The sequence below is a fragment of the Saccostrea echinata genome, unplaced genomic scaffold (genome assembly GCF_033153115.1).
Source record: "Saccostrea echinata isolate AGI-Se365-2 ecotype Australia unplaced genomic scaffold, CSIRO_AGI_Sech_v1 ptg000015l, whole genome shotgun sequence".
Classification (NCBI taxonomy): domain Eukaryota; kingdom Metazoa; phylum Mollusca; class Bivalvia; order Ostreida; family Ostreidae; genus Saccostrea; species Saccostrea echinata.
In genome coordinates this window covers 5,082,181-5,098,371 of record NW_026889764.1, presented here as the reverse complement: position 1 = coordinate 5,098,371, position 16,191 = coordinate 5,082,181, and the positions used below count along the sequence as shown (strand labels likewise).

The window sequence follows — 16,191 nt, the reverse complement described above, 5'->3', positions numbered from 1 at the left end:
TTGCTGGTGGAGAGCTGCAAAATTTGACCTATACTTGGCACTCAGGGTAGCAGTAAGGGATCTTTTTTGTACCCACATCAACTGCGAGGCGGGACCTCAGTTTATACGGTCGAATATGAAGGACTGGTCCCCACATCCCCAGTGGATCTGAACCTGAGACTTAAGGATTAAATCCTTACTCGTGACTCTAGATTACACACTATAACCTTTGCGCCACATGGGGGACTCCACAAGAGTAAGTGTTTTGAGCAGTCCTATTCTCATGTAATTATAAACTGTATGTGGAACAAACTTGCAAAGATGATGTATGTACATGTAAATGTTGCAGGGTACGAATCCTTGATTTGACTTAGATTTTCTGGATTAATGACCAGTTTTTTAGAGAAGGTTCATACAAATTAACAATATACTCTTTGGTGATCAGTAAACATAGATGATGCATCCTGCTTTCAGGGTTATTGAGCAGTTAAATCTAACCCAGACCAACTTGCATAGATTTTGGATCCAGGTGATATACATTACCAGAGTGTTTGTTGAGTGAGACTTTGCCTTACTAGTAGATAACATTTACAGAAGTGAGCTTTGTATTCTTTGATTAGGTATGCTTTTTCTTTGCTCAGGATATACCATCAGTGCCAACTACCATACATTTTATATAATAGATGTAGCTGTTGTTCAACTGAATTTGATAAAACTGTGGATGAAAATAATTTGATTTTTGTACCTTTGAATGTATTGAATTAATTTGTAAAAGCTCTTATGATACAATGTTTGATATTTTGTAAAAGTTTTTAGCACATGCAATCAATAAATGTATCAACATTTTTATTTTATTTTACTTTTTACCCTGCAAACTTCTTAAAAACAGAATAGTAATGATCCATTTAATTGATACTGGTTAGTGTCACATTGTACTGGTATATCATGTATATTGAACTGTAAATGAGAAACATCTAAATATGTCAAATCACAGCATGAATCATTGGATTATGTAAGAATTGCACTATCTTGTGCTTTGGTATGGTATTAATAATAAATGTTAAACTATCATTTTTTTTCAAATTAACAAAGGATATGCTTGAGTGACTGTATTTTGACTAGCAGTAAAAATAAAATGATTTTTAAGCATTTGAATTATTTTGATTCATGGTCTGTGCGAGTTAAATGAGAGCAAATATGTATATTGAACATGGCATCCACATATTGCTATACTGGATTGGGCATAACTTATACTGAATCTTAATCACAACCATGAAATTTTATGTAGTACATGTACTCTTTGTTTCAACTGGTCAAACATATTCTTAAATCACAAAGAATTTAAACAATTAGTTGGAAAGTGAATGCACTCAATGACTATATGGTTTTAAATTAAAAGAAGCTGGGTATAAATAGCAGGAAAAACTACTTGATGTCCACTGTGAACTTTGTGTCCTCAACAAAACAAATGGAGTATACTATACTTGGTCTAAAGAATAAGTCTAATCTATGTCTGCATTCACTTTTAGGTTAAACTGTATTGGGCATTGAGAGTTTGTTTGTTGTTTAACGTCCCTCTCGAGAATTTTTCACTTATATGGAGATGCCACCACTTGCCGATGGAGAGCTGCAAATGACCTATGCTCGGCACTCAGGGCCAATGAGCAGTGAGGGATCTTTTTCATGCCAGCATCTGCTGCGACACTGGACCTCGGTTTGTACGAAGGACTGGTCGCCACGTCCCACAGTGGGATTCAAACATGTGACATAAGGATCAACTCCTAACACCGCAACTCTAGAGCATAGGCTCTTACCACTGCACCACGTGGGCGACAGCATTGAGAGTTAAACGTGGATATCAGAACAAACTACTCTGGGCTTATACTCTCTATATGTTGATTGATTGATTGTGTGTTGTTTAACGTCCCTCTCGAGATTTTTTCACTCATATGGAGACGCCACCACATGCCGGTGGAGATCTGCAAATTTTGTCCTATACTCGGCGCTTGAGCAGTGAGGGTTTTTTTTCTTGTCAGCACGTACTGCGACATGGGACCTCGATTTATACGGTCTCATCCGAAGGACCGGTCTCCCCATCCCACAGTGGGATTTGAACCTGCGACATAAGGATCAACTCCTTACTTTGCTACTCTAGAGCAGACGCTCTAACCACTGCACCACGGGGGCAACTACTCTCTATATAAGTCACTTGTACAATGACTTTAGTTTTATATTCAAGGTTTTGTACCGATCATGTTGAGTCACATCAGCACAAATATCTTTCTGCTGACCTTGACCATCCGCAACTATTCTGGTTGGAAACAATATGTTAATTAATGCATAATCAGTGAAATTACTATGAAAGAAAAATGGTCTACTTAAACCATAAGTTATATTTATAAAAATATACACTGGTCTCCTTAAGTCATATGAGAGAAACATAAAATATTAGGGAGACCATTTTTTTCATATATTTTTAGGAGGCATTTATAATGAAAAGATAAAGCAAGAGTCGACTAAATGGTGTCCTATAGATCATTGATCTGGTATTTCTTTTTAGAAAAAAGCAAATTTAAAAAATTTGTATATTGTCTCCTTAAGCCATATATTATGGTCTGGTCTCCCTAGTCCTTAAATCAGAGTTATATATATATATATATATATATATATATATATATATATATATATATATATATATATATATATATATAGTATGGCTATCTAGGTTAATAAGCAATTTAAATTCAGTTGATGTAAAGGATATCGTGTGAAGTACTGTAAGTAGACGAGAATAACCGACAAAATTAAAGAATTAAAGTAAATTCTTGTCGTACGTTTATTGATCCTTGCGAAATAATATACATTGTTCACGACATTGAATACCAACGGTATATCATTTCAATATAGAATAATCCTTAATATAGTTCGATAACCCCTGAATATGAAGTTTAAATCCCGCAAAACCTTAATTTTATTTTCAGTTTTCCATGTCAAATCCATCTATTTCTTTTCACCTTACACAAGAAAACTCAAATAAATTAATCTTTGAATTAATTGTAGTCTTTCCTTAAAGCAATATGAGCTGCAACTTTGATGTTTGAATGAAATTTTTGTTGCAATATTGTAATTAACTATTTCAATGACAGAAGAAAAGAACGTGTATAACTCCTGTTGTTCATATTTAAGCTTTGTTTAAAGCAAAATCACATTATTATCATCCTGTACAATACTGATTTCTTATATAATACTACACATTCCACTGTACAGAAATCTTTCTTCTGAAAAATATTTAATACTTTATTTTAGCCTAATTGATCATAAATGTTTAAATTACATATAGAGATTTATCATAGCAGCACATTTTAACAGCAAAATAAAATGCCCAAAATGCAGCTCATATTGCTTTAAAATGTGGATGTGCAGGTATTACGCATGTATCTGTTATTAAAATATCAAAAACATGACGTAGCTAGTATACATGTATAGTTTCAGTTTTTTCATAAATTCATTAGCACCCCTCTCAAATTTTGTTGATCAAATTAATTTGGGCATTTTATCCCGTAATTTACTTATTCGACCATCACACATTACGAACTGTTTAGTTTCACATTACAAACTATATTTCATTGTCACCTACATGTACAATAATTTCTTCTCCTCAATTTGACAGGAAACATTTCCGGGACGTACTTAAACAGCAGATGGCGGATCAAGATCTTGGTAAGAGCCTCGCTTTCAAAGAAAAATGTCTGGAAAGCACGCAGTCCATTGCCTATGACAACGACTGCCGACAAAAAGACCTAGATGCCTTCATCAAGAAACATAACTACTTACAAAACTTCAGGGATGGAAACAAAGATGTATGTTGAAAATATTGAAGAAAAATTTTAAACATGTATATATTTTAGAGAGTATTAAAATGACTAATACAACGAAAATACAAGTTCGTTAAAACTAGGTGCTTGTTAAAGCCTTTCCTTCTCATATGGTTTTACTCTAAATAAAAATACTGAGCACAAATCATACATTCTGGCAACGAATACTTGTATTTAATTAAATCATTTGGATTACTCTTTCAAGAAATAAAAGAGAAAAATAATCATGATATTGACGATTTCTTTTTTTTTTTCAGATGATGGAGAAAAAATGGCAAGAGTCACGAACAAACAGGTTTTTAGAGCAACGAATCGACCGAGAACGGCTCCGATATAACCCCATCAACTGGTCCTGTAGCCTCAAATGATTCCCATCTAATGCTCACATTTTAACTTCATCTTTAGCAAACTAAGAGGGCATTATTTGCAAATAATGCACCATTGGATTTTATTAATTGTAATACAGTCCCAAGGGTTTTTGAATATACAGATACATGCTTTCTATAAAATTACTTCACCGTTATCCATCACTGGGTTTCTTTGACTGATAATTATAAAGATTACTGAAGACGTTTAAAAAATTCATTAAAAAACATTCACAGCACAATTTACAAGATTTCACATTTCTAAGCATAACACCTCTCGTGTGACAGCTAGTGGTCTCTTTTTCAGTGAGACTTGTATTTCTTAAAAAAATTCACAACATTTATATTCATTATAGATCTATGTTTTTTTTTATGCCTGATGATAAATCTTTGTTTCTCTTACTGCTGATATTTGTATGAAGTGTTTTACACCGTCAGTTCTGATAACTTGTATGATGCAGTCAGCATCGGACATTGTGTGCTAGCGTGCGTGTCTTTTTAGATGTGAATTCATCCTCCAAAATTTGCTCAATTCATTTCTTTTTATATATACATTGCAAGACTAAAAAAAAAATCACACTATACTATACTCTGACTGTTGAAATTGTCTACGGTTTTATTTGAGTATTTCGTGTGCTTTGAAGTCATCGTCTGTCCAGAGTTGTCGATCCTGAAAGAAAAGAACGACTTCTCTGGATAGAGATTGCTATTTTGTTCGTCATTTTTTGTGTTATGAACACGGAAATATTTTGACCATGTGATATCTATTACTGTGATGAACAAAAGTATTTATCGTATGTTATTGCATGTTATCATCGCCTGCATATACATGTATTGTTATCAGTATTATAACTTGAACTATTTTATTTTTTGTTTTATTTTAATATTATCAAGTGCAGAGTATTTGTATTTATTTTTGTATTTCATAACTATAAGAATGTATTTTGACCTTTCCAAGTCATTTGTACTTTTTTTTTGTTTTCCACTCTAATGATAAATGTTGAATGAAGCATCAACAAAATTAAATTTCAATAGCGTAAACCGATCGAGGTTTATGTGTGCTTCCTTCACAGTTTGTAAATTATCAAACTTTCAGACGAATACTAGATTAGTGTACTGTTGCTAACAATTGTTTCATTTACTGTTTTATTAAAATCTAATTTTCTGATGAAATTTTGTACAGTTTATCACTTTACGTTTCACAAAGAGAAGTAACTCTTGTTAAGAGAACACTGGCCACAAAATATTTTTGTGCTGGATCGAGATAAAGTTTTTGAATTATTTACACCCCAAAGAATTTAGCACTATTTCACCAGAAACAAATTGAGTGGTCAAGTTGCTTATATTTCATTGATTTTTAACCTATGAGTATTTCTCCGTCAAAAATTATTTCTCAATTCAGGAAATTAAAACACAGAATTAAGAGTTACATTGCAATTTTTTTTAACATTTCTTTCAAAGTAGTTTTAATTATATAAAATTAAAAAATAGACTCTGTCTAATGTTCCAAAAAACCTGACAGTATCAAAACTTCATATATTTCTTAAGCTTTTCAAAAATAACATTGAACTGTAAAGTTACATTTTCCCATTTCTCACCGAATCAAGTGTCTGGCTTGGCAAAACATTAAGTTCTTTAAAACTCAACAAATATTACTTCTTTAGTGAGAGAGGCACCTATTTAAGCAAATATATTTGAATTTTTAAAGAAAAAAATTGTGTTATTCATCCTTAAATTGATTTTTCAGAGAGAGGGAGAGGGAGAGACTACTTGTAAAATTTGTAACTAACTGGGTGGTTGTAAACACAAAATTTACAAAAAGAAATCTTCTTGTAGTAATTTAAAATGACTATTGAGGTACGTAACAAAGAAAACTTAATGTCGCAAATAGTCATTTACTGACGGTAAAAGGGATTCACTTATATGAACTGAGGTTGTCAAGAGAAATTATTGCAAAGTTAATTGAAGAGGAGATGTTACAAAATGATAAACAGAATTTTTCTTCGTTAAATGTAAAGTTTTCATAGAAAGTCTAGAGTAACGTACAGTATGGTATGCTTTTAAAATTTTCCTATCTACCAAACCACGGGAAGGAGAATTGAGTACAATTTTAAATTATACTCCATCAAATTCAAAAGTAAAGTAACATATTCATAACATCTTTACTTTTATAGATGGACAGTAACTTAATGTAAAACAATGTACTTTAATAATAATCCAATGACTTTAAAATTTCAGTTAATTTTAATCACCTTAAAGTTTAATTGAAAATTTCTGTGATCAAAACGACGTTATTTTGTTAAGTAAATCATGCGTTTAATTTTGTTCTTTCCACAAGGATACATTCTATACATGTATATAGAAAAACTAACAAATACTTCACCTTTCACACTTGATTGCGAGGAGGGGAGGTCATTTCTCAAACTCTTCATGGTATATGTCGAATAAAACGTAGCAAGTGGATCTATCGGCAAAAAGAATTCTCTTCAACTGAAAAATAAATAAGAATATGAAAAACATTACAGAAACAATCAAATAAATTAATTCTGTAGTATTAAAATATATTAAGATACTGATGTGATAGGAGAATTGAATCGAATGCACAAAAAATACAAAAGCACAAATCTATAATTGATGCACTTTAAAATTTGCCATCGATTTGTAACTACTTTCACATTTAGAACACATTATTGTGAAAAGGGGCATTAAAACAGTAATTGATATTTGAAAAAAAAAACGTAAGCCTTTCTTTCTTTCCTGCATGATCATTTCTTCCTTCAAAATGTCGGATAAAAACTTGGGAGGAAATATACAAAAGTACTACGAGATAAAAACATTTAAAGTTTGGTCTCCAATAAAATTAGATCAATAATTACACCTTAAAAGTCTCAGATCGATCAGCTTTTCTGTTTACCTTAAATACATAAAGGTATGAAAGATTTATTGTTTAAACCTTTCCGTTTGAAATCAAAATCTTTGCAACACATTAATATATATCTACATACAAATATGATATTTTTTCTGCAAATATTCTGACCAACAGTGATATACAAAGGCATGTAAGAGGCGCTTGATATTCCTTGACAAAACGGATACCTTGAGTTGTTTAAATCTATTCTTCTATAAGAGTCTTTTGGAGCGCGATATGTCTGACATACATTTTCTGTAATGATATCGGACCGAAAATCTAGAGTGTCAATGAGATATGACGTAGAAAAACTGACCCTTCCCGTGTATTCTGCAGAGGGACAGGAAATAAAAGATGGAAGAGAAATACAGAATTAACAAGTAAGTATCTTGTCTTCACAACTCTCAGAACTGAATTGAAATCGCTCTCCTAGTCCTGCTTCGTTTCTAAATTAAACTTCAAGATTTTTCAAATAAATTAAAATTAGATCATTCATTTGAGAACAATCCGATTAAATATCATTGTAGTTCTAGACTTTTCGTGACAAATTATAGAAGATGTAAAATCATGATCAAAGAAGATTCAGTTATATATGAAACATGACTAACATTTACGGGTACTTTTTAAATTTATGCATGGTTTGACAACTTTCCCTCTCCCTTCTCTCTTTCTCTCTCAAGAAAGACAGAACATTTATTTTTCAACCCATAGTTCATCAAGTTGTGAAAATAAAATATTTTCCGACCAACAAAACACGCATTTATGCAAAAAAGCCCGATGCACATGCATATTTTTTTTTTTATTTCAGACCTAAATTTCTGTCGGTGTTGAAGAATCAGATATTAGAACATGAAGTAAACAAGAAGAGAGACTTCTGGGAGAGAGCGAAGGAGAGTGATTTCTATATAGATATAGACAGGAATGATGTGGATAAGGAAAGACAGTCCCGGATAAATAAACGAATCTATCTACAACAATTCAGGGACGCCAATAAAGAAGTAATGTTTTAATGCTCAATCTCTGTTTTCACCATAATCCTTTCCATAATACAAGGCACCTTAAGGACATACGCAACGTACCTTACCTACTGATAATTTTTCAAGATATTCTTAATTTAAGATTATAGTGCCATCAGACGTTTGTATACAAAAAATCAGCATGCATGACCAGGGGGTTTGAAAAGATATCAACTGATGAAAATTCTTGTATAATTCAGAGAAAAATACACAAAAATTACTAAACATATATTCCAGATGTTTTGTTTATCAAAACTTGTTTTAGAAGAAGTATACAACAGCATACATAGACATTAAAATGTAGCACACAGTTCTTTCAAGTATTGGAACTCTTCAACTCCAGGCGAAAAGACAATAAAGTTCAAACTACGCTGCGTATGTCCTTAAAGTTTATAAATTTATACACTGAATTACAAGTATTGGGGTTGAAAAAGCACAGATTGTTAGATTATTAGTAATATACAAAATATGTAGGGAATTTTATATTATAAATGAGCATAAAGTCTTGAAATAGAAAAATAAAGCGATATATTTTAGCCCAGCTGTAACTTGCATCTCAGATGGAGACATGTACATAGTCCGTTTTCCCCTTTTCAGCTGATGGAAAAGAAATGGATGAAAGAGAAGAACGAAAAATATTTAGATGATAGAATGGACAGAGAAAGATTAAAACTGGAACCTATTAACTGGACAAGGACGTTACACTGAAACGGACCAATGAATACTGTAAAATATAGAAATCTTACCAGTAATAAATGCTGTAAAATAAAGAAATATACTGTAAAATAGAGAAATCCTACCAGTAATGAATACTGTAAAATATAGAAACATATTATTGATCACTACTTTTGCGTTGTTACTGTATCCTCGTACTAAGCAACATTTTACGTAACATTGAACATTGTATTTCTCGTTGAGATTTGTTCAAATAAATATATTGCAATAAAAACTGTTGAATCATAAGAGACTTCTTCTGAAATGTAATTAAAGGCTAACATTTTTAGTTAAATTGATTTCTCGACTTTTCCATCCATCGTTAAGCTTTTTAGGCTAGCAACTGATCGAAATTTTAAAAAACCCCAAAATGTTTAGAGAAAACCAGGCCCGTAGAACGCAAGGGGGGTGGCAGTGGGACGCCCCCACTTTTTTCTGAGTATAGTATTAATTTTCCTTTAGATGCTAGTTGCCCCCCCCCCTTTTTTTTTATATCAGGATATGGACATGGACAGTGAATTAACTTTTTTTTTTGCTTGTCAGATATTTTTGGGAAGTTGCCCCCCCCCCCCTTTTGAAACCGTTGCGACGGGCCTGAAAAAAGATCCCAGTACAAGAGCTGCTGTGTTATACACTGTGCACAAATGATCTATCATAATGTGTACATGTATATCTAAAAAAATCACAATAATATTGACCTTGGTGATATTCTGCATACCCAAGGTCATGATGCATCCTTAACCTGCAAACTAAATGAAGAAGGGCAGCATGAGACACCAAGTTATTCTCCTTTGTGACATCAAACAGAAGTTTAGATCAGCGGCTACAAGTTTCAAGTTTTTATTTAGGACAAAGACCCCAACTGGAGTATATGAATACAAATGATACAACAAAATAACATACAAGCATGAATGAGTGGCACTAATGTTAATTACTATTATATACATGTATAGTTCAAAACATCAAAGTATAGAAGGCCTCTGCTAGTATTAAATAAATCTAAATGTATTACAACATGTTATATACAGTAGTTTTGTTATTATTAATTTATTACTGACAATAAAATTTTGCAAAATTTGGCAAGTCCAAAAATGACTTTAGCGTCCTTACAATTTAACAGGTCATGAAATTTGATAACATTAGGGTTAGCATAAAACAAGATGTGTTTGTGAAACACTGATGCCCCCGTATGGCAACTCATATCAAAGTTTAAACTTTCTCAAATACAAATCAAATATGTTGGTATCCAAAGTAAGGTCTTGTCTAGAGAAATATACCTTTGAAATATGAAAACCCTAGCAGCAACCATTGAATACATATGGAAAAGTTTAAAGTTTTTCAAAAGTAAGTCAAACATCTAGTTCAAATGGTCAAAATTAATGGTGCCCAAGGAAAGGACTTCTACAATGTTACAAGAAATACACATGTGAAATATGAAATCCCTGGCACCAACCGTTCAAAAGTTATGACTTAAGTTAGTCTTTCAAAAGTAGGTCAAACTCCAAGGTGAAAGGGTCAAAGTTGTTTGTATCCAAAGGAAGGTCTTGTCACAACGATTACATATGTGAATTATGAAAGCCCTAGCACCAACCGTTCAAAAGTTATGGCCAAGATTAAATTTTTGCTAAAGTATGTCAAACTCCAAGGTCAAGGTCAAAGGGTCAACGTTGTTGGTATCCAAAAGAAGGTCTTGTGACAACAATTACATATGTGAAGTATGAAAGCCCTAGCACCAACCGTTCAAAAGTTATGGGCAAGGTTAAAGTTTTGTAAAAGTAGGTCAAACTCCAAGTTTAAAGTCAAAGGGTCAAAGTTGCTGGTATCTGAAGGAAGGTCTTATCACAAGGTATACACCTGTGAAGTTTGAAAGCCCTAGCACCAACTATTCAAAAGTTATGGTCAAGGTTAAAGTCTGAAAAAATATTGCAAAAGTGGGTCAAACTCCAAGGTCAAAAGGTCAAATTTTATGGTACCCAAAGAAAGGTCTAGTCACAAAGAATACACATGTGAAATATGAAAGCCATAACTCCAACCAATCAAAAGTTATGGGCAAGGTTAAAGTTTTTGCGGACAGACAGACAGATAGACAGACAGACAGACGGACGGACAGGGCAAAAACTATATGCCCCCGAATCTTCGATTACGGAGGCATAAAAATATTTGGAACAAGTTTTTTTCGTTCTCTTTTGAAAAAAGCACATTCTAAAAGATAGTGGAATTCGTCTCCTAAATTTTTAGAGGAATAAAGATCACAAATTCGATCATCTCTGTCAAAACCCTACAATGCAATTGATCTTTAAGATTTTATGACCTTTGATGACATCTGATATACTGGTATGTGATATTTGGAGACCTATATATGCATTAAGGAATTGGACACCAGGCAGCATTGCCCGAGCACATAAATGATACTGCAGTGAATGATTCAAGATTGCAAGCATTGCGCCGAAGTTCTTAATGATACATTGTATTATAGTATTAAACATCATGGAATACTCTCCTAGACACCAAACTTTTTGGCTTTAGAAATGCAGGAAAATTCTTTCCTTTTTCCTTTCGTATATGATTTTATGATAGAGTATAATGTTTCTGAATCATAAAAGTGATATAATATTTGGTCTTTACTTTAGAAGTATAAATGAGAATATTTCATTCAAAATTATTCCCCAGACATGTTTTCATTCACAATTAGTACTCCGCTTCTAGGCTATGACAACAGTTACTGTAGCAACATTTTCTTCTTGAAGGGTCTCCAAGACTTTGCAGATATATTTTTTTCATTATTTTCCCTCCTCAATTTCAGTCCTTTCAAAATCATATCTTTGTCAAGTTGATCATTTCTGTATACTATCGTCAAAGTTATCTCTCTTCTCTATAGACTCTATGTTCTGTGTTTAAAGTGATGATAAAGATTTTTAAGTGAAAATAGATTCTTTATTTGAAAACTTTTTTCATAAACATGTACATATCAAGAATATTTCAGAGATTATTTTTGTTTTTTGTTCATTAATAAATACAAATGATATTGATTAAAACAAACCAAATCAACTAGATCTTTACCATCATGATATTTGTTAACTGTAGTTCGTAACAAAACAATTTCACTACAAAATAAATGTGGGAGAAACCATAGTGAATATTCAATAACTCATTTTTTTTTTTAAAAATTAGTTTTATAAACAGTTATTATTTGTGACGTATTACGAAACTTTTTAAATGTACTTATGAACACAGTATATAAAACTTGGCTTATGAACAAAACGCGAATCAGCCTCTGGAACAAGTGTACGAATGTACGACAGATGACTGATTTAATACCACAGATAATAACAACACAAACGGAAGGGCCGTCCAAATCTGAAGCTGATAAAATCAGACTATATTCAAAAGCTTTAAGAAACTTCTTGAATAGACATTAGACGAAAAATGTCTGAAATGTTCTTTGCAGTTATTTAACTAACTGATAAATCAAATAATGTAATAATGATAACAGAAATAAAATAAAAAATAAACAAGAGTATGGTAAAAACAAGTATACATGTACGAAAACAGGGACAAACTTTAAAGTACATTTAATGTTTATCCTAAGATGTCTCATTAAGAAATCAAGTCCAACATATTTGAATGTTTTCCTTATATTGATAAAATTATGATGCTCTTTATAATTATCAATCTCTGTATCAAAATGATATTGGCAATAGCATATAACTCGAAAGGTCAATTATTAATGAACTCTTTTAATATGCAGATTATGTTCGGTTTCTATTGCCAAACCAAATGCAGCCACATATTTTTAATTAGTCATGTTAGTAATTATATACATATTTTCATACTTTTTTTTATCTACATTTAGCATGCAGTTCTCAATGTTGCTACTTATTCAACAACGCCATTTCAAAAATTCTATTTTAATACATAAAATATTAAATTCTCTTTATGGTATTTATCCAAACAAATGACGATAGTGGCTTCTTTTTACACTTTCCACGCGGAGTCCCGAACTTATTTAACCGTTTTTATTTGTTTGGTCTAGCAGAAGTTCTGATCGCCTTCGACATTGTGGAACCACCGATAAACAGATTTCTGGTTTGCCGATCCCGATCGGAAAGAGCTTGAACGACCTTGTACAGTTCATCCAGTCGGTCATTTTGTTTACGCAGAGCGTCTTGGTATGCTTTGTCCTCTTGACTGGCACGCTCCTGTTGGCTGTTCAATAATTTCTCGATCTCACGGGAGAGAGTGTCCACTCGCATCTTAAGATCCATCTTCTCGCGCTCGGTTCTCTCCAGCTCGGCCAGAAGGTCCTCTTTGTCCGCCACCAGTTGGTTGATCTTGCATTGATCCTGGATCTCGTTGTCCTTGAGGACTCTGTTGTCACTCTCCAGTTCCTGTACCCGATCTCTGAGCTCAATTATCTGTCCACGTAAGACTTCTCCCTCGTTCTTCAATGTGTTGTTATCTTTATTCAAGACGGACAACTTTTGCCATCTCTCGTTTTCTTTCTCGCGCATCTGAGAGTGGGTATGTTGTAGCTGCTCGTATTTTTGCTTCAGCTGGAGGTATTCCTCTTGGTATGCCTGTAGACTTTCAATACTTTCAGAGAGAGCATTCAAAGCCTTCTGATTTCCTTGTAAATAGTTTGCTTTTTCTTGCTCCCATTCTTGCTTGAATGTTGCCAGTTTTTCGTCGACACGTTTGTCGATGACGTGATCAATTTTCTTCTCGATTCGAATTTCTAAGTCGATCCTTTCCTCGTGGCGTCTCCTCTCGAACCCGTCTAAAAGATCATTGGTCAGTTTACCACTGAACTCTGCAAACATGTGTCCCACGGCAACAGTTACCCTGTCTGCGATTTTTGCGCCTCCATAATGAGGATCGTGATTTGTTGATGTCTTTGGTCGACTGATTGGAGAAGGGCTCTGTGGAGCTGGTGATTCAGACTGGATCGTATCCGAGTCATCGTCAACAAGATGGTATGCTGGTTGTCTGTATATCGTGGTCTTCGATCTCGAAACTTTTTCTGGAACCGCACTCTATAAGAGAAAAAATACATAAAAAGAGGATATTAAACAAGAAAATACTAAGCCATATAGTTTAAGTTTAATTTGATTAGTTTAAGAAGTATTTTATTCACGATATACATAGAAGTATATACAATGAACATGGATTGAACAGCAGGAAAAAGTGGCCTATATATTAGTTCTCTCCATGAGCCATATAATTATATACATGTATATACGACAGATACTAGTGGTTACATTTTTTTGATGTTCTGTGTTCACTTCAAATAAACAATGATTTTCTCTGTTCCCAGATGTACTCACATTTGTTTCAGTGGTCTGTTGCGTTAGTACGGCTGTTGTAGGACGGGAGACGCTAGTCTGGGGTCTGACGTAGGAGTCACGTGCTACAGTTGTTTTCCTTCCAGGAACTTGAAATAAATTTTGAAATAATTCATAACATCTCATAAAATTCATTAATTAAAATATAATTCTTGTGAACAGATAACTCAACCTTATTAACAATGTTCAACGCATAATTAGGTGTTCCATATTTATCTGAATGTCCTGATTATTTGCAGTTGTCAAAACAAATAAAATTCAAGTCAATTTTTCTCATTTTCTTCCAACCAAATGTGAAATTCATTATCCACATACAGTATACGGATTTCTGCAAAGTCATTTCATTAAGCATTTTGTTTCAGAGTTTAACGCAACTCTTTCATTGTTTGTAAATACACCAAGATTAATTAGTTTAATTGATAACGAATAGAGATAGAGCTTTAAAATTTAAAGACAGGAATTAAACCATCCATATTAAAAATGCAAATGAAATATATAGTCATAGACTGTTTTACGACTGAGGTAATTATTGTGTACTCGGCTGTATAAACTGGATGTACAGAATGTTTAGAAATATGGGAGAAAAGCAGATCATTAGACCTGTCGGGGTTTTATAACATATTTTTCAATCTAAACACCTACCATCTTTTTGTAGTTTTTCCACGATGTTGAAGAACCGCTCCTCTTCTAAGGACGCGATAAATGCCGGAAACGTTCCGGGTCCCGGAGAAGCCAACAGAAACTGTATGAACTCGTTGAATTTTTTATGTGGTGTTGGCGGCTGGACCTTTTCAATCCTTTCTCTTTGTTCCATTGTCAAAACATTTTTCTCAACAAGACGATCAAGAATGGGATCCAGATATCCCAAACGTTCTTTCAGAAATGTTATATTCGAAGTAATTCGCTTCCTTTGTTCTGCATCCATGTTAGTGTAAAAAATTAAGTTCCAATTTTAATTCCGCTGTCTCTTTTTTAACCGTTCCGTCTTGCGTTTACCCTTCTGCCTGTTTCTCCGATTGTTCGTGAAGGGTCTGTCTTGTTTTTGGCAGAATATAGATGTTCCCACAGCCTGTGATTTAATATCTCCAAAACATCAGAGTGACTGTACCATAACATGCGTCTTAACTTTGTTTTATGTTCAATACACAGTTTGACCTGGGGTCTCTTCAGGGGTGTGTACAATCCTTAGTACTTATTTGGTCTGTCTGTCTGTATGTATGTATGTATGAGCTGATCAAGAAAAGGTTGTACGTTAAAATATTTTTGTGCCCGATATTGAAAACTCTTTTCGTATGTGGATATAAAAAGTAAAATATTACAAAAACGAAAGAAAATATTATGTTAAGAATAGACAATTTTGGATTCTGTAGTTTTAATTTCTTTATTCCCTTAACATGTACAGTTGAAAATTTATTTTTGCAAGACAACATTGACAGAGAAAAAAAATTCGACTGATTTTGAGGTAATAAAATTTATACCACCCAGTTCCCTACATAGCCCCTCAATATGAATTTAAAATACGTCTTTTTAAATTATACAGTGTCGAGTTTCTTCGTTTGATGGTATTGTTTTTGGTTGAATAAGAATCTCTATCGGGTCATCGCGTTCTAATGGCGGACATCAGCAGAGACAAAGGGACTCGGTAAAAAGAGTGCCCGATACTGATGGCGGTGATTATGGGATATGATAAGCGCGTGGCAATGGCACAATCACTATTCATTCGCCTCTGACGTAAGAATCAAGTCAGGAACAAAGTGATAATTTGAGTCTCCACTGATCTGTGGTTTAAAGCCGGGTCAAAAATTTCCCAAAATTTTCCTTAATTGTTATGGCGGAAAACGTCATAATTAATTAATCCAGTTAAAAAATATCGCATTTATGATTTCTCTGATTGATATTATTTTTTGTTTTGTTTTGTATTGGCTCAGTATTAATTGCTTTATATTGTACATTACATTGTAAATCTCATACACTGTATCCATTCATTTGTAC

The 16,191-nt window shown here is 33.2% G+C and overlaps 3 protein-coding genes across 3 annotated transcripts in view; 2 read left to right on the top strand and 1 right to left on the bottom strand.

Annotated features, from left to right (window-relative positions):
- The window catches only part of LOC133187776 (uncharacterized), a 33,129-nt gene extending 27,990 nt beyond the window's left edge, over positions 1 to 5,139 (top strand). The window contains exons 3-4 of the mRNA XM_061323177.1: positions 3,650 to 3,839; positions 4,112 to 5,139. Of these exons, the coding sequence (XP_061179161.1) occupies positions 3,650 to 3,839; positions 4,112 to 4,222 (301 nt within the window). The 3' untranslated portion in view covers positions 4,223 to 5,139. The remainder of the gene's footprint in view (positions 1 to 3,649; positions 3,840 to 4,111) is intronic.
- A 2,210-nt stretch (positions 5,140 to 7,349) lies between these two features.
- On the top strand, positions 7,350 to 8,859 carry LOC133187774 (uncharacterized). Its single transcript, XM_061323176.1, has 3 exons — positions 7,350 to 7,507; positions 7,936 to 8,125; positions 8,741 to 8,859. The coding sequence occupies exons 1-3, from the start codon at positions 7,482 to 7,484 to the stop codon at positions 8,849 to 8,851; spliced, it is 327 nt and encodes a 108-aa protein (XP_061179160.1). The 5' UTR covers positions 7,350 to 7,481; the 3' UTR covers positions 8,852 to 8,859.
- A 3,847-nt stretch (positions 8,860 to 12,706) lies between these two features.
- Positions 12,707 to 15,147, bottom strand: LOC133187772 (myosin-2-like). The gene is made up of 3 exons (XM_061323175.1): positions 14,842 to 15,147; positions 14,182 to 14,288; positions 12,707 to 13,890 (listed from the first exon to the last, which is right to left on the bottom strand). The coding sequence occupies exons 1-3, from the start codon at positions 15,122 to 15,124 to the stop codon at positions 12,874 to 12,876; spliced, it is 1,407 nt and encodes a 468-aa protein (XP_061179159.1). The 5' UTR covers positions 15,125 to 15,147; the 3' UTR covers positions 12,707 to 12,873.
- Between the last annotated feature and the right edge of the window lie 1,044 nt (positions 15,148 to 16,191).